This window comes from Vipera ursinii, assembly GCF_947247035.1.
Source record: "Vipera ursinii genome assembly, chromosome: 3".
Lineage (NCBI taxonomy): Eukaryota > Metazoa > Chordata > Lepidosauria > Squamata > Viperidae > Vipera > Vipera ursinii.
Window position 1 is genome coordinate 55051590 of NC_139516.1, and position 27771 is coordinate 55079360.

Here is a 27771-nt window from a genome sequence, read left to right on the forward strand (position 1 = left end):
AATAATGAATGACTCATGGGAATTATTAAAAACAGTTTGTTAATTGTACATTTGCAGGTTTTAATTTGAAATAGACACAGCCCCTGGAGCAATTTCTGATTTTACTGTGTTGTGAAATTGGCGTGTTTCTAGATCCACTGGGGATTGTGTTGGTGGAGCTCATTGAGAATATGATCCCAATCTTACATGGCTCACTATGTTCCAGGACTAGTGTATTTTTAACAAGATTTTTTTTAAAAAAAATTTTTTTTTATTATTTTGGAAGAGACCAATGTTACAGCAGACACTCTGTAACTACTTGATGTGTCTCCACTAATCTTTCCTCAGTTGTAGATTTTCAAATAATTCTTTTTCCCTTGGGTACCATAAGAAACAGAGACCAAACTATAGTAAATAAAGATATGTAATCCATTTTGGACATGAGCTGAGAGCCTAGTTTCCTAATCTGTCAGAGTTCTCCCTGTCCTGGATTTATGAGGTGCTTTTTTCTGTAGACATTCTGTTTTCCCTACAGTCCACAAGTGCAAAGGGCACACTGTCTGTATAGTTCACTGTGAAAACAAAAGAATATACTACCAGTCTTGGTGGTCATTCTAGGGAACAGCCCAGTGGGATCATATTTTTTTTCTTCTAAGCATATCTTGAGTTAAGTTTCATCTTTCTCATTATTTCAAAAAAGCAAAGAGTGTGCATGGATATGGATATAATATATGTTCATACCCATGCAATTCTTGAATGTATCCTTTCTTTCTACTAAGGAGTTGTATTCCATTAGAGGAGCATGTCTTGTGTAAAATTTTTGAAATATGAATTTGAAATAAAATCTTTGAAGTATGGAGGCTTTTTGTGTAAATTATTTATTTCTAAATGTTGTGTACAGTATTTCAGTCAAAATTAAAATGCCCTTAAGCACCATTCCATTTCTTGTGATTGCAGTTTAATTGTTAGCATTAGTCTTTCCAGGGTTTGTTTGTTTTTTAATTCATGTCTAGCCCTTGAATTCCCAGAGAATCCTCCAACCAAATGTGCTTAGTTTGTGAGATCAACCAAGGTACACTACTAGTGATTCCCCCTCCAATATGCATTGCCCCCTCTGTTTTCTAAACAGTTGTGTTCATGAACAAGGCCTGGATTATAAATCACGTGTAATTTCCAAAGATAGCTGCATCTACGGATAGAATCTATCTTAAAGATCCAAATAAGATTAGTTGAAACAGATCCATTATTTTAGTTCCTTACATTGTTTCCCAATTTTTATCACAATTAACAGTTAGATTCCAGATGCAATTCCTAATTTGTGTTTCCTTTATACAGTTCTGGTGAGTTCAAAAGGAAATCAGGACTTGGGTTCTCTAACCATCTGCAATGGCCCTTTGCATTTTTACAGAGTGCTTCTGATGGCTTCTGGAAATCTGTGGCAACCCATGTTCCAAGAGAGCCCCATGAGATCCGAATCCTGAATCCATATTTTATACAGGAGGCAGCCTTCAGCTTTATTGGCCTTCCTTTCAACAATGGCCTGATGGGCAGAGGGGTAAGTATATGCTGGAGTCTATTCCCAATATGACCCTTGCGCTCTTTTGTACTGCAAATGGGAAATCTTACCTAATAATCTAGTGCATTCTTCCCTGCTCTAAATTCTCATCAATATATTAGTGAGTGGATGAGAACTCTTATCACTTTTAGATTTTGTGCAGTGTTCGATATCCAGATAGTAAATGTTGATGATGGTTTAAAAAAAAGCTAGAAACCATTCAGGAATAATAAAAAATAATCACAAAATGAAAGATGTATGCAAATTTTAATGTTAAACAGAGTATGAAAATCCATAAAACTATCCAGATCACATATATGGCATGCACATATATGGTGTTCCATTATGTTTGAGTATAACCAATTATGACTGTACTTGCAGCTTTCCTAGCAGGTGGGAATTGCCAAGTATCTTGTTTGTTTTCAGGCTAGGAATATTACATTAATTTGTTTAATGGTTTCAACATAGGTTTTCAAGTAGCTCAGGGGTCAGCAATATAAAAACTAGTGATATCAGACTTTTGGAGCTTTTGGATGAAGCTGACAATATCTGCTGTTGATTGAAAACTCCTAATTTTAACCATGAACACCCCCTTCAAGAGAACCGTCAAAGAAATTATAAATACCCCTGCTTCCCTTTTTGAGTCACTTCCCATCTAGAAAGAAGTTAAACAAGATTGTGTTTTGGCTACATTCTTCTTTAATTTTTATATTCTGAAAAATAATAAATTCCATTTTGCTAAATTTGATTAACAAATCCGTTTTAGTTCTCCTTGGTGCTAGAGAGATTACTTTTTTGTTTCATGATTCCCAGGATTGCTCCTATAAAGACTCAAGACCAAGACCAATGTAGTCCAATCAACATTTTTAATTTCTGTACTCTTGAGTCTCTTATAATATATATTATTTGTAGTTATACCAGGAATCAGCACTTGCTTCCATAAAGACTCTCGTGTGGGGTTTTGGGGTTTTTTTGCCTTAGGTTTAGGGCAAAGTTGATCTTCAGCCTCCTTGACTTTTTTGGATATCTTCTGGTTAACCTGGAAAAAAGGAATCAAACTTATTTGATTCCTTAGGTTTAGTCAAACCTATTTTAATTAAAGCAGTGGGTCCTCAACATTGATCCCCGTAAGGATTGGAGAGAAATCTGCTATTATGAATGTGGTTTGGGAGGAAGAATATTTAATTGAGCTAATTGTTTAATTAGCATCTCTTAAGTGCTGTAGCAAAAAGCCTGTTCCCTGGAAAGATTTAATGTCTTACCAATGCCATTTATATAAGTTATATAAGAAAGCAAATGCAAATGCAAACCAAGAGAGGTTGTGTTTGTTTTCAGGCTAGGAATATTACATTAATTTGTTTAATGGTTTCAACATAAGTTTTCAAGTAGCTCAGGGGACAACATATCTTATTGCAATGCCCCTTGTTCAGCGCTTAGTGCTCAAAATTAATACAATAAGCTAAAGTGTCCAGGCTATCTGATGTGGCCTCTGCTTTTAAGACTGATTGCAGGGATGCTGCAGCCTCTCTCCTCTCCATCCTGTCCTTGCAGGGGCCTCTTTCAGGAAACCGCCACATGGCCCAGAGATGGACCCCTTGGTTCTGCTTCCCTGAAATGGTCTTTGCAGTGTTGAGGGAAGGACTGTCTGTATAATAGTCCTGAGGCCAATGTACTAGAAAAGTAATGTCTATCTGCAGAAGACAATCTAGAGCAAGTATCTCTAGAAGGCTTTCCACAGAGGTAGACAAATGTTGACTAATTGCTATTGGGAAATGTGAAGGGAACAATTTAGGCCTTGCCGTTTTGAAATATTAATAATCTACACAGTCCAATTACTTCCACATGATGTACATGATTAATAAGCTTTCTTGATCCTTTGTAAACTTTTACATACTAACATTATATAGCATTTATTTTTTAAAAACCATATTTTTTTTGTCTCCAACCTCTGTATTGTCTCTTCCTTTAGAATTCTCTGGCAGCTGGTCTATGACTTTAAATGAAACTAAGCTAGTATCATAGTAGGGAAGAAGTGATAATAAGGATACATTCATTTCCACCGTGCTCTTTTTTTTAATTCTTTGCCCATCGTACTTGCAAATACATTTAAATGTTCTAAACTTGAGGGAACGTAATATGCACCATATTGAATTTCTCTAGCATATTAAATAGATTATGTGAAAGTTTACATTCCAAGAATCAACAGATTGCAATAGGATATAACTATAATAAAAATAAGAACAGTAATTTTCATAAGACAGTTGTATATCTGTTCAGTTCCTGAATTTAGCATTTACAGGGAAGAATTTTATGTCAGATTGATTCTGTGGTCTTATTCCTAGCATCAGCAATTTTTTAATTCAAGGAATGGCAAGGATAAATTGTATTTATTATGGATGTTGATTGTTTCAGGAAGTTAAATTTGTTAATATATATTCTTAATAGATAAAAATGAGGTGGTCACAGTACTCCAGTCCTTCCCACTAAAAATGGAAAGTAAAGGGGAAACTACAACTAAATATCAAAAAAGTTATAGAGTTTGTTTCTTGGCTGTCTCAGTACGTCTAGTCTCATGCAGCAGTAAGTCAGTTTTTAATACTTGCTAGGTAGGAGTAATCTCAGAACACGTAGAGTGGGTCCTTTAAGTATTTATTTCGTTTTATTTTACTTTTTGCCAATGTAGTGACTTCATAAGCTTAAGCATGTACATACTAATGGCTAGATTCAGAAAAAGGATGCAATAAAGGAGTTAAACTTACTGTGTTCTGCCCCTGCTAGCATGTTTATAAGAATGTACTCTCTGTATAAGGAATAAATAAAACTTTTGCTATTCCTCATGCCCACCCCTCCCTCTCATGGTAAGAAGTCTCTTACTATGGAAATATGCTCTACTTTGGCAAATAATTTCCACATTGACAAATAACATTCCACATTTGAATACATGTGTATTCAAAGCATATTGAAGTTCCGCCTTTTTTCATCTTACACAGCATCATTTTTAAGGGGAACACTTTTAGTCTTTTGGAGAAAAAAACACATATAAATCTTTGCCATCCACTTTTTCTTAATTTATTTCTTATTTGTATTTTGAAATGTATTATCCTAAACATTCAAGCAATTAAATTTTGTTTGGAGTGGAAATGAGATACTGTGGAAGAATATGTTGTGAATCTAACTTTGTGAGGATTGGATAAATTGTGTTTTATATATATATATCAGATTGGCAAAATCAACCAGGGAGGTTTTTAATTAAAACCTGATGTTTCATTTCATGAAAGCCTCCTAGGACATTTTTAAAATAGTTTAGTTTATAGGACTTTAAGAAAACAGATTTTGCCAATGGTCTTTGTCACATGAAACAAACAATAAACTAAATGTTCTGGGAATTTATATAAAAACAATATGAAATAGCGATGCAGGTGTAGAGATTTGGAAAATCAGGGCAATGTTCCTTGTGTGGTGACAATAGTGATCCAAGCCAAGGCCTTATGTTTCCATTCAACAGGAACTTCATGCATTCATGGGCTGTGCTTTCACATATAAAAACAATATGCAATGTAACCATAAGCATGAATGGATCTGGCAGAGATTTTATAATGGATCTGGCAGAGGTACTGTATCCTCGTTTCTGTAGAGATCACTATTTCTCAAACTTGGCAACTTTAAGCTGTGTCGACTTCAACTCCCAGAATCCTCTAGCCAGCTTGGTTATTTTCTTCAGGGTATGAAGTTCTACAAAATTTTATGCAAAGGGCTGAAAAGAAGTTCTCCTAAGGCACAGGTGTCAAACTCGCTACGTCATGTGATGTGTCGCGAAGTATCGTGACTCTTTTTGGATTGCCAGCAATGGGATGGGTGTGATTTTGTCTTGATGAAACCGGCCGGCAGGCCGGCAGTTTGACACCCCTGTCCTAGGGTGATGCATCCTCTGTTCTTTCTATCTAGGAGTTACATTTAGAAGATTCATGAATAAAGCTCTAGTTCTATTTGTATCACAGTACATATAGAGCTAGACCTTTATTTATGAACCTTCTGAATGTAACTCCTAGATGGAATGTGATTATATTCATAATAGCACCAACCACAACTCTGGCTAGTTAATATTTCCTTTAAGATACTTCATTCTATTCCATTCCTCCCCACCCTTTATTTATTTTCCTTTTTAAATTGGGAGCCCCATTCCAAGGCTATTGAATGCTTCATTGAATGTTTTTGGTTTGTCTGTTCTTATTTTTTATACTTATGTAAACCTTGTAATCCCACATAACACACTGATACTTCCTATCTTGATTTTTAGAAGGTTTATACAATAATATTCAATCTGGCTGGCAGCTGTTAGTTAAGTTCACTACCAGAGAGAGTGATAGGGAACGGTTGCTGGAATTGGATATGTGCAGTTTAATGAAGAGAAGGGTGAGGGGTGACATGATAGCAGTGTTCCAATATCTCAGGGGCTGCCACAAAGAAGAGGGAGTCAAGCTATTCTCCAAAGCACTTGAAAGCAGGACAAGAAGCAACGGATGGAAACTAGTCAAGGAGAGAAGCAACCTAGAACTAAGGAGAAACTTCCTGACAGTTAGAACAATTAACCAGTGGAACAACCTGCCTCTAGAAGTGGTGAATGCTCCAGCACTGGAAGTTTTTAAGAGGAGACTGGACAGCCATTTGCCTGAAATGGTATAGGGTTTCCTGCCTGAGCAGGGGGTTGGACTAGATGACCTCCAAGGTCTATTCCAATGTCATCATCATCATCATTATTATCATTATCATTATTATTATTATTTGGTGCTAGGAGTGAAATTAAGTCTTGTTATGTGAGCCAAAACCTTGCAGTACCTTTACTATGAAGATTCACTCATAACACCAACTTAGTAGGATTTTGTTAACTTGTATTTATGAAATGTTCTCTTGCATACAGAACTAGATCAAAAAGTCTTAAAGAATTAATAAAAGCCTGTGTAATCAGAGTCCTCTCACAGAGTGCCTGTGATGAATACATCCAGAGGTATACCAAGAGGTGTCATAGGAACACACAGTTTGAAGTAGATAATGTCCTTAATAACTACGGTAGGGCCAATTTGAATTCCTTATAAAGGGTTGAAATATTCCATTCCTCTTTCCAAGCTTAAATAAACTTCCGGGTGCTATAACTATGCCACATATGGTAACAATGTGCTGCCAATTAACATTGTAATTTTAGGGTTTTTCAACAGGGCTAAGAAGGCAGAGGGTAATGGTTCAAGGCTGATCCAATAGCATTTCATTCAGGATTTAATAAACGAGTATGTGTAGGAACATTTATATCTACTTTGTACCTATAATTTTTTCCAGATGAAACTGAATAATACTGCAAAATACAATAGTGCTTATGCAATAATAATGGATGAAAGATCCATTCCAGATTGGGACACTTGATTTTAAAGCAGAACTGCCTTTGGCTTTGTAAATTAGGACATTAATTGAAGATTTGGCTTTACTGAATATTTGACGAGTTCTGTTCTTGACTGGAAATCTTATTCCTCCTTCCTAATACTATCAGTATTGGGGCATAAATATGGTTCAGGCTATATGACTTTGGTAATATCCATGAGAAGTTTGGGTGCATGCTTCTGCTCCGTTCAAATAACAATTCCATTTTCCTATCTGTTTAGGGGATGAAAGGAACATGTTAGCTATAAACTTCAAAGCTGTATATAGTTTAGAACTAACATATCGTTATGGTTATCATAAGACTATTTATCTTTTGTGACTGTACAATCCCACTTGTGCTGATTAACTTCCACAATATATTCTTATTAATCCTTCTTATATCTATCTTAAATGTGCAGGGTTTATCTTATTTTTTTGTTCTTTGCATTATAGTGTCAGATGTATGGTCTGGAATCTATTTTTTAGGAGTGATAATAAACTCATTGTGTGGTCCTGGGTAATTCATAAGCTAAGCTTGTGCTGTCATTTTAGTCAGTTTGTTGTGCCCATAGAATTAAGCTGAAATCAATCACTTTCAGCATGAGAAACTAGAGCTGTCAGAAACTGTTAAAACTTGGAAATAGTTTTGGAAATTTTGTTGACAATCAGCAATTAAATGTTCTGAATATGTTTACCCAAACCATTAAAAATGTAATCGGTTACAACAATGATATATATATTTTTCAATTCTGATTGATTTTCTAGGTCAGGGGTAGGCAACCTTGGCTCTTTTATGACTCGTGGACTTCAACTCCCAGAATTCCTGAGCCAGCGCAGCACGGTCAGGAATTCTGGAAGTTGAAGTCCACAAATCATAAAAGAGCCAAGGTTGCCTACCCCTGACCTAGGTAGTTTTGTGATCAAAAACAGGAAGCTTTGGTTGAAATATAACCAGTTGACTCTGCTACCAACTGTATTTATTAGAACTGACTTTTATAGTGGTGATTTATCTATCTATCTATCTATCTATCTATCTATCTATCTATCTATCTATCTATATCAAATTTATATGTGACTCATCTCACAGTGCAAGATGACATATATATGTTTGAAACAGTTCAGGAGCAGATGTCAATTTAAGGGCCTCTTGAGAGAAGAAAGGCATTCTGTGAAATGGAACACAATGGAACACAAATTTTCAGCTATACTCAAAGCCATCTTGTAAGCTCTCTGTTGGAAATCTTTTTTCTTTTCTTGGCTTAACATTTTGACTAACTACTTTGCCTTTGCAAGTGGCAAGAGAAAGATGAGGGTAGCTGAAGACATTTTTATTGCCTTCACTAGCAAATGTGGTTTTCTACCAGTAATATTGTGGCTAATTAAGCAAGAACAACTTGACACTGGGATGTTATACAGAAAAGATGTCACACTTTATAACTACATTGCTTAGTGATAGCATTCCTGGTCCCAATTACTGTTGTAACCCCAGGACTGCTTACATAAACTTTGTAATTATTGTTTGCAACATTTACACAAATATTACATGTTTAGGAAGCAGAACAAAGTAGCTTTTAAAATTGCATATTTATAGCAAAAGATATATGTATGGAACTTTCACACATGATGGAATACTTTTTCTACTGTAGAGAGAAACAGTGTGATTTTTCCTGACAAATCAGCGAACACCTTGATGTGAACAAAGTTATCACTAAAAGCCAACATGGGTTTGTCAAAAACAGATCATGCCAGACAAACCTTAATGCATTCTTTGACCAAGTGACAAAATTAGTGGACCAGAGGAATGCTGTAGATATAATTTACTTGGACTTCAGTAAGGCATTTGATAAAGTAGATCACAACCTACTACTTGATAAAATAGAAAAATGTGGGTTAGATAGCATCACCACCAGATGGATTCATAGCTGGCTGACAGGCCGTACTCAGCATGTGGTCCTCAAGGACCTACATGGAAGGAAGTGTGTAGTGGGGTGCCCCAGGGCTCTGTTCTGGTCCCAGTGCTCTTCAACATCTTCATCAATGATTTGGATGAGGGGATAGATGGGGAACTCATCAAATTTGCAGATGACACGAAGCTGGCAGGAATAGCCAATACTCCAGAAGACAGGCTTAAGATACAGGAGGATCTGGACAGACTCGAACACTGGGCACTATCTAACAAAATGAAATTCAATTGTGAAAAAAGTAAGGTTCTACATTTAGGCAGGAAAAATCAAATGTACAGGTATAGTATAGGTGGTACCTTGCTCAATAGTAGTAACTGTGAGAGAGATCTTGGAGTCCTAGTGGACAATCACTTAAATATGAGCCAGCAGTGGGCTGCAGCTGCCAAAAAAGCCAACACAGTTCTAGACTGCATTAACAGAGGGATAGAATCAAGATCACGTGAAGTACTAATACCACTTTACAATGCCTTGGTAAGGCCACACCTGGAATACTGCATCCAGTTTTGGTCACCACGATGTAAAAAAGATGTCGAGACTCTAGAAAGGGTACAGAAAAGAGCAACAAAGATGATTGGGGGACTGGAAGCTAAAACATATAGGGAACGGTTGCTGGAATTGGGTATGTGTAGTTTAATGAAGAGAAGGGTGAGGGGTGACATGATAGCAGTGTTCCAATATCTCAGGGGCTGCCACAAAGAAGGGGGAGTCAAGCTATTCTCCAAAGCACCTGAAAGCAGGACAAGAAGCAACGGATGGAAACTAGTCAAGGAGAGAAACAACCTAGAACTAAGGAGAAACTTCCTGACAGTTAGAACAACTAACTAGTGGAACAACCTGCCTCCAGAAGCGGTGAATGCTCCAACACTGGAAGTTTTTAAGAAGAGACTGGCCAGCCATTTGTCTGAAATGGTATAGGGTTTCCTGCCTGAGCAGGGGGTTGGAGTAGATGACCTCCAAGGTCCCTTCCAACTTATTATTTAGTGAGTTATAGGCAAGATATGGCATTTTGTTTTGTGTGAGATAACAATATTCAGTTGCCTAAGTTATTTGTTTAAACTAATTATTCATGGATAATATTGCCTTTTTTCTTATTCTTAGTGGTCAACCATCCCATCATCAAATACTAATATAAATAAGCATTTAATTTCACATGGATATGAACAGCTTCCACAGGCTGCTTAAATCAAATTTAAAATAGGTGATATTTAAGATATCCAATAAAATCATGAGACTCTATTGAAATTCTTTATCTGGATTCTCATTGTTTTAGGTTTTTTTATATACCTTTCCTGATATATTTATTACTGAAATCAACCAGACTCTGGGCGGCATAGAAAATTTACACAATAAAAAGACAATAAATAGAATAAAAAATAAGCCTCGCAGAATAAAACTGACCTAAACAGTAACTAAAAGTGAAACATGAAATCTAAACCTAAACATTTATTTCCATAAGATTAAGAAACTTGGTGTGAGTGATCCCTTCAGCTTTTAAAACTATTTTGCAATTGTTTGGTTCATTATATTTTTTCCCCCATAATTGAGAATTGTAGGTTGGGCTTTTAAAAGCATTAATGACTTTCTGCCCCTCAAGCTACTTCAAGCTTGTTAGTAAATTTATTGCATTAGCATTACATTTCAAGTCATGGATTTATACTTCTGTCATGTTCTGGCAGCTTCCATTCCCTTGGGGATTAACCTGAGATCAGGAAGTCTCCGTGATTCATAGGATTGTCACCTTCCTGGTTGTTTTGTAGTTTAGTCCTTAAGGGTGTTTTGCCCACATGTGCATCTAAGGACTTGACATTCAGTCTGTCAGAATGCTTTCAATGGGCAGTGGCTGGTCATGTTTCTGCTGTAAGCTAGTAGAACCGTGCTTCTTACAAACTATTCTGTATCAGACTCTTTCCAGAGAGGTTGTTCTCAGTTATGATGGATTGATTTGTTTGTTTGTTTGTTTGTTTGCCAGAGTGGATTAGCAGGCTATAAATAGTGGGAAAAGAATTAGGAAAAGCTTTCTCTGCCAAAGGTTTCTTCTTTCTGCTTGCATTTTGATTGGAAAACCAATCTTCCCTAACTCCTCCAGCTAGGATTCTTCTTATCATCTTATTTTCTTATCCTGAGAGTCTCAACTTAACTTTGCCCTGAACTATTAATTCTGTGAACAGTGCAACTGATAAGGTAGAATCCATTATGCCATAGTTTCCTTCAAAGACAAAAAAAGAAAAAAAAGCCCTAGCCAAAAAAATTCTCCATTGTTTAATTTTTCAGAATAATTAAAAGGCATTGAATTCAAACTGCAGGAATCTTTGCAATCACACAGGCAAAAAAAGGAAAATACCACAAATATATGAACTGTCCGGTGTGACTACAGCCTGTTCGATGGCCTTCAAGATAGGCTGAAAACAGGAAATAAAGATTTGCCCCATGTTTGGGGCCTAGCAAGGTAATCTAAATAGTTAACATTTGAAATATATATATATATATATATATATATATATATATATATATATATATATATATGTATGTATGTATGTATGTATGTGTATATGTATATATGTTTTATACACACACACACACACACACACACATATATATGTATATGTTAAATGTTTGTTAAGCATTCAGAATACACTTGCTTAGTCCCAGACACGGGACAAATCTTTGTTTCAGCCTAGCCCAAGGCCATCTACAGGCAGTAGCCACAGCAGTGGCAGCTCATATTTGTGTAAATTTTTTGGCTTGCTAACAAAGAATAAAGGGAGACCGATATGATCATTTCAAACTTATTTGTTCTCATCAGTCATACCCTTCTGAGATTCGAACCTGGGCCAACTGCGTCTTAAGCAGTTGTTTTAACCCCTAGGCCACAGGCGCTCTCTCTCTCTCTCTCTCTCTCTCTCTCTCTCTCTCTCTCTCTCTCTCTCTCTCTCTCTCTCTCTCTCTCTCTCTCTCTCTCTCTCTCTCTCTCTCTCTCTCTCTCTCTCTCTCTCTCTCTCTCTCTCTCTCTCTCTCTCTCTGCTAAAGAATAAAGGGAGACCAACTGATCACTGACTGATGAGAACAAATAAGTTTGAAATGAGACTTGCAGAAAGAATTTATCAAGAAAAAAGAAATACCTTTCAAGAGGAGACATATGAGATGCTACAACTAATTCAAACAACAATGACTTCAAACCACAAAGAAATCCAAAATAACTTTTAAAACATAAACCAATTATGTGGATTATAGATTATAGAAACCAATTGTTCACAAATGTTTTTTAAATGTAAGCCCAGACTACACACTGTTTACCAAATATTAAGATGACCATGTTAAAAAATTAATAAAATATATTATTTAAAAAAAAAGAATAACCAGAGAAGGATCCAGAGAACTAAAACTTTGGAACATCAGCAGGATTTGTGCTTGCCCCAGAATTAATGGACTATTCTGCTTCCATCATGTTCTCTCCATTGCATAGTAGTTATAACTTTACATCCTGAACTGCTGTTTGATTACCTGGTTTCAATATTTAATCTAATCCAATTTCATCTATAAATCAGTTAATCATTGAATCCTATTAGCATTAAGATAGCAAAAAGTACAATTTGCTTCTGTTTGTACAGAAGTTGTGGTCATTATATGGTCTTGTATTCATGAGCATTTGAGTTTATAGCCCTTCTTTGTGGTCAGACTCTGTGATATATCATTAAACAGGAGGATTTTTCTCAGACATTGCTCATCCCTTCTGTTCTCAGTTAAAATACTCTTCCTTTAACAATGAGCACTGTTCTAATATCAGCTTGAATTATTTTGAGATAATTACAACCCTATAGTTTCCATACCCTATGCATTGGGCAACATGTTTGTATTTGAAACTTAACAACATGAATCCAGAGAAATACATTCATTAGGAACTTTGGACTTTATTAGACAGATTACCTTAGATGCTGTAATAATGATTTCTAATAACTTGTCAGAGATCCTTACAATTTTTCTTATACAGCAACCAGAAAGATATTTACTATTTTTTCCTTATTTACATAATAGGGTAAGATACGGTAGATAGTAGAGTACTTCCTCTAGTCTGCACCCCTAAAGAAACAGTTGGTTGATAGGGATAATGTGTCCCACAAAAATAATATATATTCTGATACTCAACTTAGCTACTCAAACTAAAAACCAAATACGCAAATAATTGCTGTTTAACCTAGTATGATAGTCGAAAAACTCAGCTACCCTACTAAACGTACCAAAGATGCTTTTTCACGAGGCAACTGGACTTTCTTGTTTTTCCTTTGAAGATGTTTTGCTTCTCATCCCAGAAGCTTCTTCAAGGCTCTCATCCAACCTCCTTGGATGAGAAGCGAAATGTCTTCAAAGGAAAAACAAGAAATTTCAGTTGCCTTGTGGAAAAGCATCTTTGGGACAGCTATGACCTGGATGACTGAGAATCTCTATAGACCTCTACCGTACTAGAATTACTGATTGCTAAATACTTGAGGAATAAGAGGAAACATCCTTGGTTTTCTTTCATATACGGTATATTAAAAGAACTATGCTAATGGTATATTGGTGATCTGAGACAGGGCTTTTCAACCTTTTCACCCATTGTACCACTTTTAAGATATGGCAACATCCGAGTACCACCAGTCGCCTAGCAAGGTGTCAAAAACTTGATGACCAAAAAAAAAAAAAGGAAAAAAGTGATGAAGTACAGGTAGTCCTCGACTTACAACAGTTTGCTTAGTGACTGAAGTTACAATGGCACTGAAAAAAGTGCCTCCAAAGCCACAACTGAGCAAGACGCCTGCCTGCCCACCCGGCAGTGCTCTTCCTCTTGTCCAAGGTTTTCATTGTTGTGAGCATTTCTGCTGAGGATTGGCAGCGGGGGTGGGGTGGGGGTGTTTGGTTTTTATTCCCTCCCCCATCTGCTGGGTGGTTGCAGCAGGTTTTAGTCAATTCACATGACCCTGGGACACTGTGACCGTCATAAACATGAATCATTTGCCAAGCATCTGAATATAAATTGCAAGACCCTGGAGATGCTGCAAGATTCCAGCTGATCAGCGCTTCTTCTGGGCTTAGAAGCACCAGGATCAGTGCTGAGCTCCAGCTGGAGCCTGGCGCTGATCCTGGCGCTTCTGCAGAGCCCTGACAGCCCTGCAGTTCCAGCCATCTCTCACTCAGGCTTGTGTGGTGCAGCTCATTCCCCTCCCCCGCTACCACTTTCCTAGGATGGTCATGTACCACCTGCCAGGTGCCAATGTACCATAGGTGGTACCCGTACCACTGGTTGAGAAGCCCTGATCTAAGACTAATTTTAATACACTAGTCCTTGCTAGAAAGAGCTACCCAGCAGGAACATTCAAATACAGTACTGCCTCTCCGTAGCAGTGCCAAAAATAGTATAAATGTGGTATGATACCTCAATTTATTTTAATGGCACATTAATAGTGTTTCAAATTTCACCAACAGAAAGTTCGTATTGGAAATATTTGGAAATAATTGCTACACTGTCTTTAAAGTATTTTAGTGACAAATTTTACAGACCAGATCCCTGAATATCTGCAAAGTTACTTGAAAAAGAAACATGGTTGTTTGATGCAGCATTATAAATTCACTATTTATTTTTAAATGGTGATTACTGAAAAAGTTATCTCTGGAAGAAGAAGGAGATTGAACATCATAAGTGACAAGAACAGTTTATAAAATCAGTTTTATTATATAAGTAGTGTGATGTGTCTGTATGTCTATGAGGGTGGTGGGGCTGATAGTTTACAACTCTGTTCCATGATAATATTTATAGTAACCATAAAGTGTTTGAGATATGAGATAGGGACTGAAAATAATTTTCAGGAAAGAATGTTTATGATAACCTTTTGCTGTTAGCCAGATTTAGTTGGTTAATTTTAACAAGGCAAATTGCTATGAGTGAAAGCTCAAAAAGAAGTATTCCATTCAAGAAATTGTCATTAATATTCTCTTGAACAACTAGTATTTTCCTATCTCCCATGTGAAATAAAAACAACTAAAATTTATAGACAAAGTAGATATGAGAAATTTCTCTTCAGAAATGTATTTTAATGCTGTTGTTAGAAGTATTCTTGTTTCAAAGATGCAAGAAGACAGATTTGTTTAACTGAGTGTTAGGAGCCAATGCCTGGAATTTTCACTGTTCTGAAACAACTGATCTTTACCTTAATGAACCCTATCTGCTTCATTTTAGACAAGATTAACTCCTAATAGGTAACATGAGGAACAGGGGTTAAAATCAAGTATGAGTGCATGCATGCATAAAATCTTGGAGTTAAGCTTGACTCCATGTGATTTCATGGAATGAAAACATCTGTGTACTTTTCTGAGCAGCAAAAAAGTTGTATGTCATAATCCAGGCATGTCAAACTCACAACATCATGTGACATCACGCGACGTATCACATCTTTTTCCCCAATGCTGGCAATGGGGTGGGCAGGGTTTCAGTATTATGTATCTGACCCATGGGCTGGCAGTTTGACATGCCTGTCATAATCTCCTTCTGCTATGTTTCTTTGTACTTCCCAGACTAACCTACAGCCCTGATGTTTCCTGTTAGTCCTTCATCCAAGTAGTAACCAGGTTTTGCACTCCTTAGGTTTTGTGATCAGCCAAAGTCAGTTAGATGCTGCCGTCTAGCTTGGCTGGCTTATGTATACTCTGTGCTAAAGGGGTTTTTTTATTGTGATTTGCGTGCAGCAGCATTATAAGGTGATCCTGCAAGGAATCATTCCCTAAAGCAGCTGGTAGCACCACAGGCTCAGCCAGTTAAGCAGTGGGAAAGAAGTCAGGAAAAAGACATGGCTTTTCTGATTCTACTGGGAAGGAAATTTATCCTAAACCTTACAATGCTCCTAATAATCTATAATGCCCTTCACACATACAAATTCTAATCCCAGAACTTTTCAGCCACTATGGCCATTGTCAAGAAATGTTAGACTTGACCTCCATTGATTTGGCAACTTTCCAAGATGGTTAAGGTTGAGTTATCAGTAAAGTCAGAATGAAGTATAGGTAGTCCTCAAACAGTTCATTTAGCGACTGTTCAGAGTTACAACAGCACTGGAAAAAGTGACTTATGACCATTTTTCACACTTACAATCATTGCAGCATCCCCATAATCATGTGATCAAAATTCGGTTGCTTGGCAACTGGTTCATACTTATGACGGTTGCAGTGTCCTGGGGTCAGGTGAACAGTTTTTGCAACCTTCTAACAAGCAAAGTCAATGGGAAAGTCAGATTCACTTAACAACTGTGTTACTATCTTAACAACTGCAATCATTCACTTAACTGGCTAGAAAGGTCATAAAATGGGACAAAAGTCACTTAACAAATGTCTAATTTAACAACATAAATTTTGAGGTCAAGTAAATTGTCATTTCACATTATAGTACCACAATTAGTTAAGCTTTGAATTATGTATGTTCACATCCTTGATTATGTATAATTCGTTCTGCTTGAAAATACATAAAATGATCATTTACTACAGAATGCCTAATTCAGAAATCCTGCTTTTCTAGTCAGACTGTTCTCACTTGCTCCAAAGCTGTTGTAAACCACTCAGCACTTATCAGAAATGTGATTTTTGAACTTTTGACTTTGATAATTATGGAACTATTCACCGACACCTCACTTTTTTTTCCTTCATTTTCAAATTTTGTTTTATTCAAAACATTAAAGAACAAACTCCAAAAAGGAAAAAAGAAAAAAGAAAAAGTAATACAAAAGCAAAACAGAACTAGACTACACAAAAATGTGCATAAAAAGAAGAAACAAAACAAACATATACATAAATTATGTGTTATCACTTTTTTATATAGCTATTACAGTTGATATCTTTCCTTTTCCTCTTTCTTCCTCTGCATTCTGCATTGCATTCCTATCCTATTGTTGATCACCATGAAATCTTACTTCATATTCTGGTACGTAATTCACTTTAGCACTGTGTTAGAATAGCACTTTAGATTGGTTCCTCAAAATATTATCTCTAGATGTAGTAATCCCACTGCATTTCCCACTTGGGATCTGTTCACAGATTGGCACTTAAGAAGACAAAATCTTAATTGTTTGTGTTCTGCTTCATTCCCCTCTCCTCCACAGAATATTCCTACTCTGGGAAGTGTAGCAATTACTATGGTGCTCCACAATTGTGATGAAGTAGCTGTGGCTGGATTTGGTTATGACATGAACTCTCCCAATGCACCACTGCATTACTATGAGAACATCAAGATGTCTGCCATCAAAGAGGTAAAGAATTTGGGGTTCAGAATTTATTGCCCACATACCTACGTTAAGTTTAATCTGTATTCAGAAGTTAAAACAAACCCTTTGAATTCTAGGAGACAAAGGATATCTTATCTTCATATTCTTTATTTGCGCCTATCAGGCATGAACTGCCTATTTTTGGAAATAGGTTGGTGGATTGCCCTTGGCTTGATTCTGCAGGCTTCTTCTTATGAAACAAAATGATATTATAAAATTATTAGTTTTCTTTACAAAGTATACAAGCAACTTCAACAGTTGCTGATTCATTGTACTTCTAAGGATTCAAGCAAATAACATAGTTTATTTCACATACAGTAGCTGCCTGCAGGTTACATTTCCTGAATAGCTGTGATGAAAACGATAAGAAAAACAGGGTTTAAAGAATTAAATGAGACACTTAACAAGGTTGGCTATGCTGCATTCTCTTCACTTGACCATTATTAATTCAGTTGTATCTTGAACAGAGACTCAAATTGCTTTTAAATCATTTTTAACAGGCTTACCAAGAACAAAGCTAAAGGTTATAGTTTTGCAGGGATGTGAATAATTTTTATTGGAAATCCTAAACAAAGCTACATTTTCTGAAGTCCTTTGGGGAAAAAAATAAGAATACACAGATATATTGATCAATAGGCATGCACATACTTTAAGAATCTGTAAAATCAATGTTTTGCATAAAATAATAACCGTACAGAATCTTGCATATGATAAAATAATTTACAACAGCTCTCCTATGCCAATCCTGCGACCTCCTTGATTATTTAAGGAGCTGCCCAAGAGTCACTAGAGGAGTTGCCTAGACCAATGTTGGCAAAAAATGAAAAGCAAATCCATCTAGATATGGGAACAACCTCAAACTTGGATCTACACTTTCATGATAACAGCAGCAAAGTAGAATTACCTTTTTAGCCCTATTGCATCTGGAGAGACCCTTTTTACAGTGGCTTTTATTCTTTTAGGGAAAGATCAGTCAGAAGAATTGTGTGAACTGTTAGCAGGGCACTTTATAGGTAACATTAGTGAGAGGTGCTGAGGTAAGGTCAGGAACTGATATCTGGGAATCCTGAGGAAGTGGATAGAATCCTTGGAGAATTAAAACTCTTAAGGATAAAGACATCAAGAGGCTTCATCTCTAAAGTTTACTGAACTTGCAGTGTCTACAGTGGACAAGCTGTTTACCATAGTATGAAAACCACTATGAAAACAAATACAGGCCAGTCTTTACCTTGTATCTTTTATCTTCTTTCCCTTAAGGATTTTTTTTATTAAGGTAGCATTTTAGCATGAAAAATGAATTCCTCACATTCCATTGCCTTTTCACATTACCTACTATTTGGGGACAAGATTGATCTTCACTTCTGAGCCACAAGTTCTCTTAGGTTTCACTTCTAATGTTAGGAGAACCATCTGCCTCCAACTGTCCATAATTTATTCTTCAATCTTTTCCATGTTGAACTAACTAAATGAGAGAATTGCATTTGTGTTTTGTTGCTTCTTTTTAATATTAATGATTCTTATTGGTAGTCACCTGGGATTTAATTTGAAAGGTAAAAAGGATAATAACCTGCCTTTATCATTTTCTGCTTCTCCCAGAAAAGTAAAATGAGATTTGCTTGAGATCTGCAGATGATGCTCCAAAATCAATAGCTTGCACAAATGATAAGAAAAGAGGTAAAAAAAATTAATCATTAGTGACCCACAACAAAGGGGCACACATTTTCCCAATTTCCCTGCACTTTGGAAAGCCATTTGAATCCTTTGATATGAACAAGCTGATAACCATAATTCTACTTTTCTTTACATGGAGAAAATCCATAAGTTTCATGTTACACGGTTTCTACTGACGAGATGTCTCATTCCACTATTTGTTATAAACAGCCATTTTTGTTTGTGCTAAAACTTTTGGATAGTAATACTTGGCCAGATACATGCAAGTGTTAGAAGTATGATGGCATCAAGAAAGAGAGCAGAAAATTGACCATCATAACTTTGGGACACACAAAGGTGAGGGAAATCTTAGGAGGGTATATTGGTTTACTTCTATTATTTCTATTCAGAGTTAATAGTTACACATGTATTAAAACCTTAAGCAATTTAATTGGAGTTAAAAATTCTACCTTTTAGCAATCAGTCTTTGGGATTCACCAGGAAGATAGGTGTGACAGTGAGAAACCTAAAAGAACCATTGGATAAAGTGACTTTTCTGAATTGCTTTGTCAGAAGAATGGAGTCTCACAAAGCCCAGCACACATAAAGCTACCTGGGTCACCAATCTTCAGTGAATGCCTTGATGACAGCCAAGCATTAAGGGGGTTAAAAATCTTTTTGCTGTCATTTTGTGCTGCCATCTGGAGTTTTGCAACCCAGGTATCACGGACCTGATTGCACCATAAGCAAAAAAGTATATTCGTGTCTTCCTGGGTAATAGAAGAAAATAACTGTTAGATTATGATCTGTATAATACTTTAGTTTTAGCTATGAAACTAGCGAAATTTAAACTAATGGTAAAGACATTGATTTAGAGTCACTTTTAAATCTGGATTCCTGATAATACTAAGTCTAAATTGCTTTAAAAATAGAACTAAACTTTGCTAAAGTCTTCCCTGCCTCTAAACAGGACTAAACCTGTTTATGTAGGAAAGACAGCTATATATGGAAGAAAGATTGGGGGGGTATGGTAGAGTTGGAGAGGGAGGGCATTCTGAGATATGTTTTAGACATAGTGCTATTAGAAAACATGTTACTTAGATTTTTTTTGTACAAAAAGTAGGATAAAATAGATCTAGGTGCCTTAGTAATTTAATAAATCAATGGAATAACCAAATCAGAAAGGGGATAGTTTGCCTACATAAAACAGGTAGAACAATATCTTTCCATCCCCTGTTAAGTCCAAGTCCTTGTTTCAAGAAGGTGAAACAGCCCCTCCCCGAATTCTCTTTGTTTTACACAGAAAAAATAAATAGAAACTCTCTTCCTGATGTTGTTCCAAGTGTATGTGTATTTATTCATAGGAGACTCTTTGGGAATGTCCATCAACCAGCCGTTCTATTGTGCTATGTCTTAGAAGGAACAAACCTGCAGGCTACAGCGTGTGTTCCCTAACACAAGGTGTGTCATTGATTTACACGCAATGTCTGCTTGACATATCCCTGGACACCCTTTAAAAACCCAATGACTCATCTCTAGGGAATTTCTTCTGAATACACATAAAGCTAATTAATTGCATTTGTTTGCAGCTGGGTGGAGATGGCCCCTCCTGTACAAAGATGTGGGTAATATAATTTTAGTACAGAATAGAAATAAATGCTTTTTCCTGCTACTGGGTTCTATTATTTGACGTTTGTATTATGTGAAGGCCAAAAAATGCTCACAACGCAGTATCTTACAGATTGCAGATGGAGAAGGAAAACACATACAGTTTATTGAGATTACTCATGAATAAATTGATGTAGTGTCCTTCAAGTTTTTGGATTCTATAACCTTCCAGGATTTGAAATGGACACCCAACATTAGAACCATAATTAAAAAGGCACACCAAAGAATGCATTTTCTGCATCAACTAAGGAAATTCAGACTGCCCCAGGAGCTGTTGATACAGTTTTACAGAGGAATTATTCAGTCTGTCATTTGTACTTCTATAACTGTCTGGTTTGGTACAGCAACCAAACAAAACAGGTACAGACTCCATCAGATAGTTAGGACTGCAGAAAGAACAACTGCAATCAGCCTGCCTTCCATAGAAGACCTGTATATTGACTGGGTCAGAAGGAGGGCTGAGAAAATATCTACAGATCCCTCACATCCTAGACCTAAACTGTTTCAACTCTTCCCATTAAGACGTTGCTATGGGGCACTGCATGACAAAACAACTAGACACAGGGACATTTTTTCCCTTATGGCATCTGCTAAACATCTAACTCTCACAGTACTGTCTAATTTCTGTGTATGACATGTTGTATGACTATAGTGTACCTTATCTTCTTTACTACCCTTTCTTATTGGTATTATTATAATGATGATAATTATTACTCTGTTGTTTTGCATATACACTGAGAGCTTCTGCATTAGAAACAAATTCCTTGTGTATCTAAAAACACTTGGCCAAATAAAGTATGCTATCTTATCCTATCCTATCCTATTGGCATCCTAGTCCTTTTTGCATAAATGTAATGTAGTGCATTGTGAATATTCTTTTCAGATGTAATCACCATTTGTTTTTATTTATACATGGAGACATATTTAGCAATCGTATTATTCCCTTTCATTGTAAGTATTAACTGATTCAGTTAATGTAGATTTTTTTCACTTGGTTTAGTCCAACATACATCCTTATTTTTATTCTTGATCTTTGGATAAAATTCTCAGAAACACATTACTGTTTCATCACATAGTCAGTCAGATGTTCAGACTGGATTTGGTATTTTTGTCCATTTATCAAGTCTTTCCCAAGGAACAGGCAAATACTGATGTTGCACGGTGTTAGAGGTATCATCACAGGATGTAAGCTGTTCTGAGTAAAGCTGCCTTTTGCAATTGGCTAATGGTAAATTTATCAATGCCAATAGTGTACAAGGGGTGCTCCAGTTGTTTTGAGATTGCACCCAAGGCACCTAATTACTATTGATACTACCTTTGTTATTATTGTTAGTATGTTAACATTGCTAAAGGGACAGAATGGAATCTTTTACTTCTCTATTAAGCAGTGAATTCTATTACCTGTAGAAATGTAATAAGTTAGTAAGAGACAGAAGACTATATTATACTTCATTCTTTGCTGTTGCAGATTTACATAAAAGAAGACTAACTTGCATTTCTGACATCAATGATGCAAATATTTCTTGTTTATTACATATCGTAGTATACTATACATAGCATTGTAATATCTTCTGAAGGCCTAAAATAATTATGTATTATATCAGTTCTGGTGAATATGTAGAAGGTTGCTGAATAAATGTAATTTTCTTATGTGAAAAAAGAGGAAAAAATAATTTTTTTGTATTTTTGTATTTTCATTTTCAAGCATAATCATCAAAGACAGATGTACAGGTACATAAATATATTTATCCTTTACATAAATATATTTATCCTGGCTACCATTTTATAAAAATGCAAAACAAAAAGGTTGAAATGATAATGACAGTAGTTCAATATCAGACTCTTCAACAAGATGCCCAATAAGTGAAACCCCTTCTTCCATTATTCACTGATAGCATCATGAAAGAACTAGATGTTGTAGTACAAAGCAAGAAAATTATGTAACTACCCAGAACAAACACTAAGAGAAAGAGCAATAATGGCAGTATTAATAAATATATACTGTACTGTATAATATCCAAAAGGGCTTTCTCCTAACTAGAGGAAAGTGGGAGTCTTCTGCAAAATAATAATGGCTCTAACATGGGTATAGTGCCTCACTGCTTTATTTGATAGCATTTCATAGTATTTCCTTATCATAGAATCAACTATGAGAGTTGATAATTTCAGCTTTCTGAGTTTGAAAGGAAAGAGGGAGAGAAGGGGACCATGTAATCCAGATGTTGAATTTCAGCTCATCAGTTCCAGCCAACAAGATTAAGAGGAGTGATGGCAGTTCTGGTCCAAGAATATCTGGAGGGCAACTGATTTCTTTTCCTAGCTTCAGAAAAGTTAGCAGTCCACATAATTTATGAACAATGAGCAATAAATATGTTACATTGTTTGCTAAAATATCCTTAAGTTTTCATTTTCAGTAGTTTAAATGGAGAGATTTAAACCACATTGTCTCTTCCCAATGAAATTTATGTCCATATTTGCTTGTTCTGCCACTATTATGCGAAAAGGGAGTTGAGCATCCAGTGGTATGACTAAGAAGTATAGAATTCTTCTCAGCTCAGTGACTTCCTGCTTTGAAAACTCTCTCTTAGGGCTTTTCCTCTCAACCAAGCTCTGATAAAGGACATAACTGGATCACATAAATGATTTTAAGATATATATGATGAAAATAGTTATTTTACTGTTATATTAACTGATACAACTTTTTTGATTTTTGAATTTATAACATAAATTTAAAAAGTTTCCTGCATACACAAGTACCCTTTGCTTTTAAAAGTGTATCCCCATATCTCTTTCTATGGAATTGACAGGTTGACATATCAGGTTGTCACTATCACATTTGAATTGACCCTTCAAGAAAGTCACAAATGGTGATCATGGGACCTTGGGATGCTCTAACTCTCATTAGTGCAAGCTGGTTGCTAAGTGTCCAGATCATGATTATATGACCAACGGGGTACTGGTACAACTGCCCAGAGTTGGCTATAATATGAGCAGCAATATGAAGTACAGGTAGACCTCAATTTACTAGGATAATTGGGACTGGAATTTTTGTTGCTAAGCAATGCAGTCATAAAGTATGACTTCATCTGACTGCCTCACTTAGTGACTGCAATTCCAGCAGTCCCCATTGCCACTGTTAACCGGTCATTAGTTGAGGACCCACACACACACCAGGCCATTCTTGGCTTTGCCCTCTCAGACCCCCAGCCTCAGTCCTTCCAATGTTAAAAGACTCCTTCCTCTTAACTTGCCCCAGTTGTGTATTCCTCCAATATCTGCCCTTTTGGCCATCCTGCCATGTGGGGTAGCAAGCTATTCCAGAACCACTTGGCTCTGTGGCCACTTACCGTGCTGCAGTTCATAGGTTTCTTGGGACTGCAAGAAATAACTCAGCTGCAGTACAAAGCCAAACCACCTTAGCCCAGCACCATGACACAAACTCACGGCACCTTGAAAACTGCACCCACTGTAGCCCAGCACCATAGTATGAAGCTGCAGCCATCCAAACATAATATCACAGTGCAAAGCAACAGCCCCAGCCACCCTTGCTGGCCTGTACTCTTGAGGCCCTGCTGCTCTGCAATCCACCAATTTAGCTGACTTATGCTGTCTTCATGAGACCTCTCTAACATAGGTCTTCTTGAGGCAGCTGCTGCCACACTAGGCCTTCTTCCGGAAGTCTTGTGAGAAAACTGCCATTTGTACTTGAAAAGAAGGCCTCACATGGCCAGGAGCTGTCTCTTGAAGGGCCAGGCCAGGCATGCTTGGAGCAAGAAGACAGTGAAGGTGTGCTCTGGGGGTAGCAGAGCACAGGCAGTAGAGCGCAGGGTGCCAAAAATGCAGAACTAGGGGCAGAAAGCTGGATAGGGAGATTAAAGTACCATATATACTTGAGTATAAGCCGAATTTTTCAGCCCACTTTTTGGGCTGAAAAACTCCACTTCGGCTTATACTCAAGTCAACAAAAAAAAAGAACTGTCCCTTCGTTCGGAACAGGCTGCTGAGAGAAGGGAGCGGCAGAGCCTTGCAGAGCTGGCGGCAGTCCAGCGTTGTTTCTCCCCCTCGTGGGTGCGTGTGTGTGTCAGACCCACGGGAATGGCTGGTAGGGAAGCGGCATTCCGGCATTCCCCCCCCTTCCTGTGTGTCGAGCCCACGGGGCTTGACACACAGAGAAACGCAAATGCCGGACTGCCGCCACCTTTACTAGCCATTCCTGCGGGTCTGACACACACACACACACACACACACACACACACACACACGCACGCACGCACGAAGGGGAGAAACAACGCTGGACTGCCGCCACCTCTGCCAGCCCTGCAAGCCTCTGCCGCCCCGGCGTTGGTGGTCGAGCTCTTCGGAGCCGGCAGAGAATCTCCCGCAGGAGGAGGTCGCGGCTTTCTCTCTTGCTTCGGACTGCAAGGATTTAAACTCCAGGAACAAATCCCGATGGAAGTTTTTTTTAAAAAAAATACTCCTCCGGGTCGGACAGGGGACCCAGGCTGAGGTCTAGGGGTAGTGGGGGGGGGGGCTCGCAGACATAGATGGGCTCAAGTGGAAGCCAAGCAGCCCTCCCGAACCTGGGCTTCTGGACGGAGCAGCCGGTGGTGCGTTTCAAAAAGCAGAAAAGTTGGATTTTGAACTTTTCAGCAGCGCATCTGCACCCGCTGCTTTTATGACCGACCTGCCGTTTCCCCCCCCTCCCGGTCCTTTCCCCCGTCCAAGCGGACGCTCCAGGCTCTTTGGGGGGGACGGGCAGGCGGGGGGGGAAGGAAGCGTGCCGAGGCGCCGCTCACCTGCGATCGGCGAGTGCGCTGGACTCGGCTGCGTGTCCGGCGGAGGGTTCAGATCATTCCGGGCCAGAGCGGCTTGGCGGGCGGGGCCGTTGGGCAGGCGGCGTGGTGCAGCGGGGGAGTCAGGGCAGCTCTGCCATGGAGCAGCTGGGGTGGGTGGGTGGGGGGAGGAGGAGGAGGAGGAGGAGGAGGCGGAGAGGAGCGAGCGGATGAAAGACGGAGCCTCCCGTGGCTACCGCTGCTGAATATTGCAATGAGCCGCCGTCTCCCTATGACCGCCGGCGAGGGGATTTCATCAGAGCACGCAATCGGGGCTCCCCGCCCCTCGGTCCTGCCCAGATGCAGCAGCAGCAGCAAGACCACCCCCCCACACACACACACACCTCCGGTCTACCTTACGGCCCGGTGACTTGACCCCGGGTATAGATCGGAAAGAAGGCAACAGACCTGCAGAATCGCGGCGGCGCCCCCGGAGAAGCCTACCCCGAGGCTGCGGCCGATTTTTCCTTCTCCAGGCATTTTTCCTTCTCCAGGAAGTCCACCAGTCATCAAAGGGCCAAGTTTGAAGACCCCTGCATCTACGCGGTATCTAAGAGCCGCCACCACCACCACCCACTAACCTCTCCACGGTGCCCCACCCCTTGGCTCTTCTCATTGCTGGAGCTCCTTCTCAGCGAAGGGGCAGGAAGGTCTGTTGCCTTCTTTCCGATCTATCCCCGGGGTCAAGTCACCGGGCCGTAAGGTAGACCGGAGGTGTGTGTGTGTGGGGGGGTGGTCTTGCTGCTGCTGCTGCATCTGGGCAGGACCGAGGGGCGGGGAGCCCCGATTGCGTGCTCTGATGAAATCCCCTCGCCGGCGGTCATAGGGAGAGGGCGGCTCATTGCAATATTCAGCAGCGGTAGCCACGGGAGGCTCCGTCTTTCATCCGCTCGCTCCTCTCCGCCTCCTCCTCCTCCTCCTCCTCCTCCCCCCACCCACCCACCCCAGCTGCTCCATGGCAGAGCTGCCCTGACTCCCCCGCTGCACCACGCAGCCTGCCCAACGGCCCCGCCCGCCAAGCCGCTCTGGCCCGGAATGATCTGAACCCTCCGCCGGACACGCAGCCGAGTCCAGCGCACTCGCCGATCGCAGGTGAGCGGCGCCTCGGCACGCTTCCTTCCCCCCCCGCCTGCCCGTCCCCCCCAAAGAGCCTGGAGCGTCCGCTTGGACGGGGGAAAGGACCGGGAGGGGGGGGAAACGGCAGGTCGGTCATAAAAGCAGCGGGTGCAGATGCGCTGCTGAAAAGTTCAAAATCCAACTTTTCTGCTTTTTGAAACGCACCACCGGCTGCTCCGTCCAGAAGCCCAGGTTCGGGAGGGCTGCTTGGCTTCCACTTGAGCCCATCTATGTCTGCGAGCCCCCCCCCCCACTACCCCTAGACCTCAGCCTGGGTCCCCTGTCCGACCCGGAGGAGTATTTTTTTTAAAAAAAACTTCCATCGGGATTTGTTCCTGGAGTTTAAATCCTTGCAGTCCGAAGCAAGAGAGAAAGCCGCGACCTCCTCCTGCGGGAGATTCTCTGCCGGCTCCGAAGAGCTCGACCACCAACGCCGGGGCGGCAGAGGCTTGCAGGGCTGGCAGAGGTGGCGGCAGTCCAGCGTTGTTTCTCCCCTTCGTGCGTGCGTGCGTGTGTGTGTGTGTGTGTGTATGTGTCAGACCCGCAGGAATGGCTAGTAAAGGTGGCGGCAGTCCGGCATTTGCGTTTCTCTGTGTGTCAAGCCCCGTGGGCTCGACACACAGGAAGGGGGGGGAATGCCGGAATGCCGCTTCCCTACCAGCCATTCCCGTGGGTCTGACACACACACGCACCCACGAGGGGGAGCCCCGATTGCGTGCTCTGATGAAATCCCCTCGCCAGCAGTCATAGGGAGACGGCGGCTCATTGCAATATTCAGCAGCGGTAGCCACCGGAAGCTCTGTCTTTCGTTCGCTCGCTCCTCTCCGCCTCCTCCTCCTCCTCCTCCTCCTCCCCCCACCCACCCACCCCAGCTGCTCCATGGCAGAGCTGCCCTGACTCCCCCGCTGCACCACGCCGCCTGCCCAACGGCCCCGCCCGCCAAGCCGCTCTGGCCCGGAATGATCTGAACCCTCCGCCGGACACGCAGCCGAGTCCAGCGCACTCGCCGATCGCAGGTGAGCGGCGCCTCGGCACGCTTCCTTCCCCCCCCGCCTGCCCGTCCCCCCCAAAGAGCCTGGAGCGTCCGCTTGGACGGGGGAAAGGACCGGGAGGGGGGGGAAACGGCAGGTCGGTCATAAAAGCAGCGGGTGCAGATGCGCTGCTGAAAAGTTCAAAATCCAACTTTTCTGCTTTTTGAAACGCACCACCGGCTGCTCCGTCCAGAAGCCCAGGTTCGGGAGGGCTGCTTGGCTTCCACTTGAGCCCATCTATGTCTGCGAGCCCCCCCCCCACTACCCCTAGACCTCAGCCTGGGT

At 39.8% G+C, this 27771-nt stretch overlaps 1 protein-coding gene across 4 annotated transcripts in view; it reads left to right on the forward strand.

Moving 5' to 3' along the window:
- Positions 1-27771, forward strand: part of ST3GAL3 (ST3 beta-galactoside alpha-2,3-sialyltransferase 3) — a 214126-nt gene that overhangs the window by 175572 nt on the left and 10783 nt on the right. For all 4 annotated transcript variants that reach the window (XM_083358463.1, XM_083358466.1, XM_083358464.1 and 1 more), the window contains 2 exons: positions 1388-1534; positions 17028-17174. In XM_083358463.1, coding sequence (XP_083214589.1) covers positions 1388-1534; positions 17028-17174 — 294 coding nt within the window. The remainder of the gene's footprint in view (positions 1-1387; positions 1535-17027; positions 17175-27771) is intronic.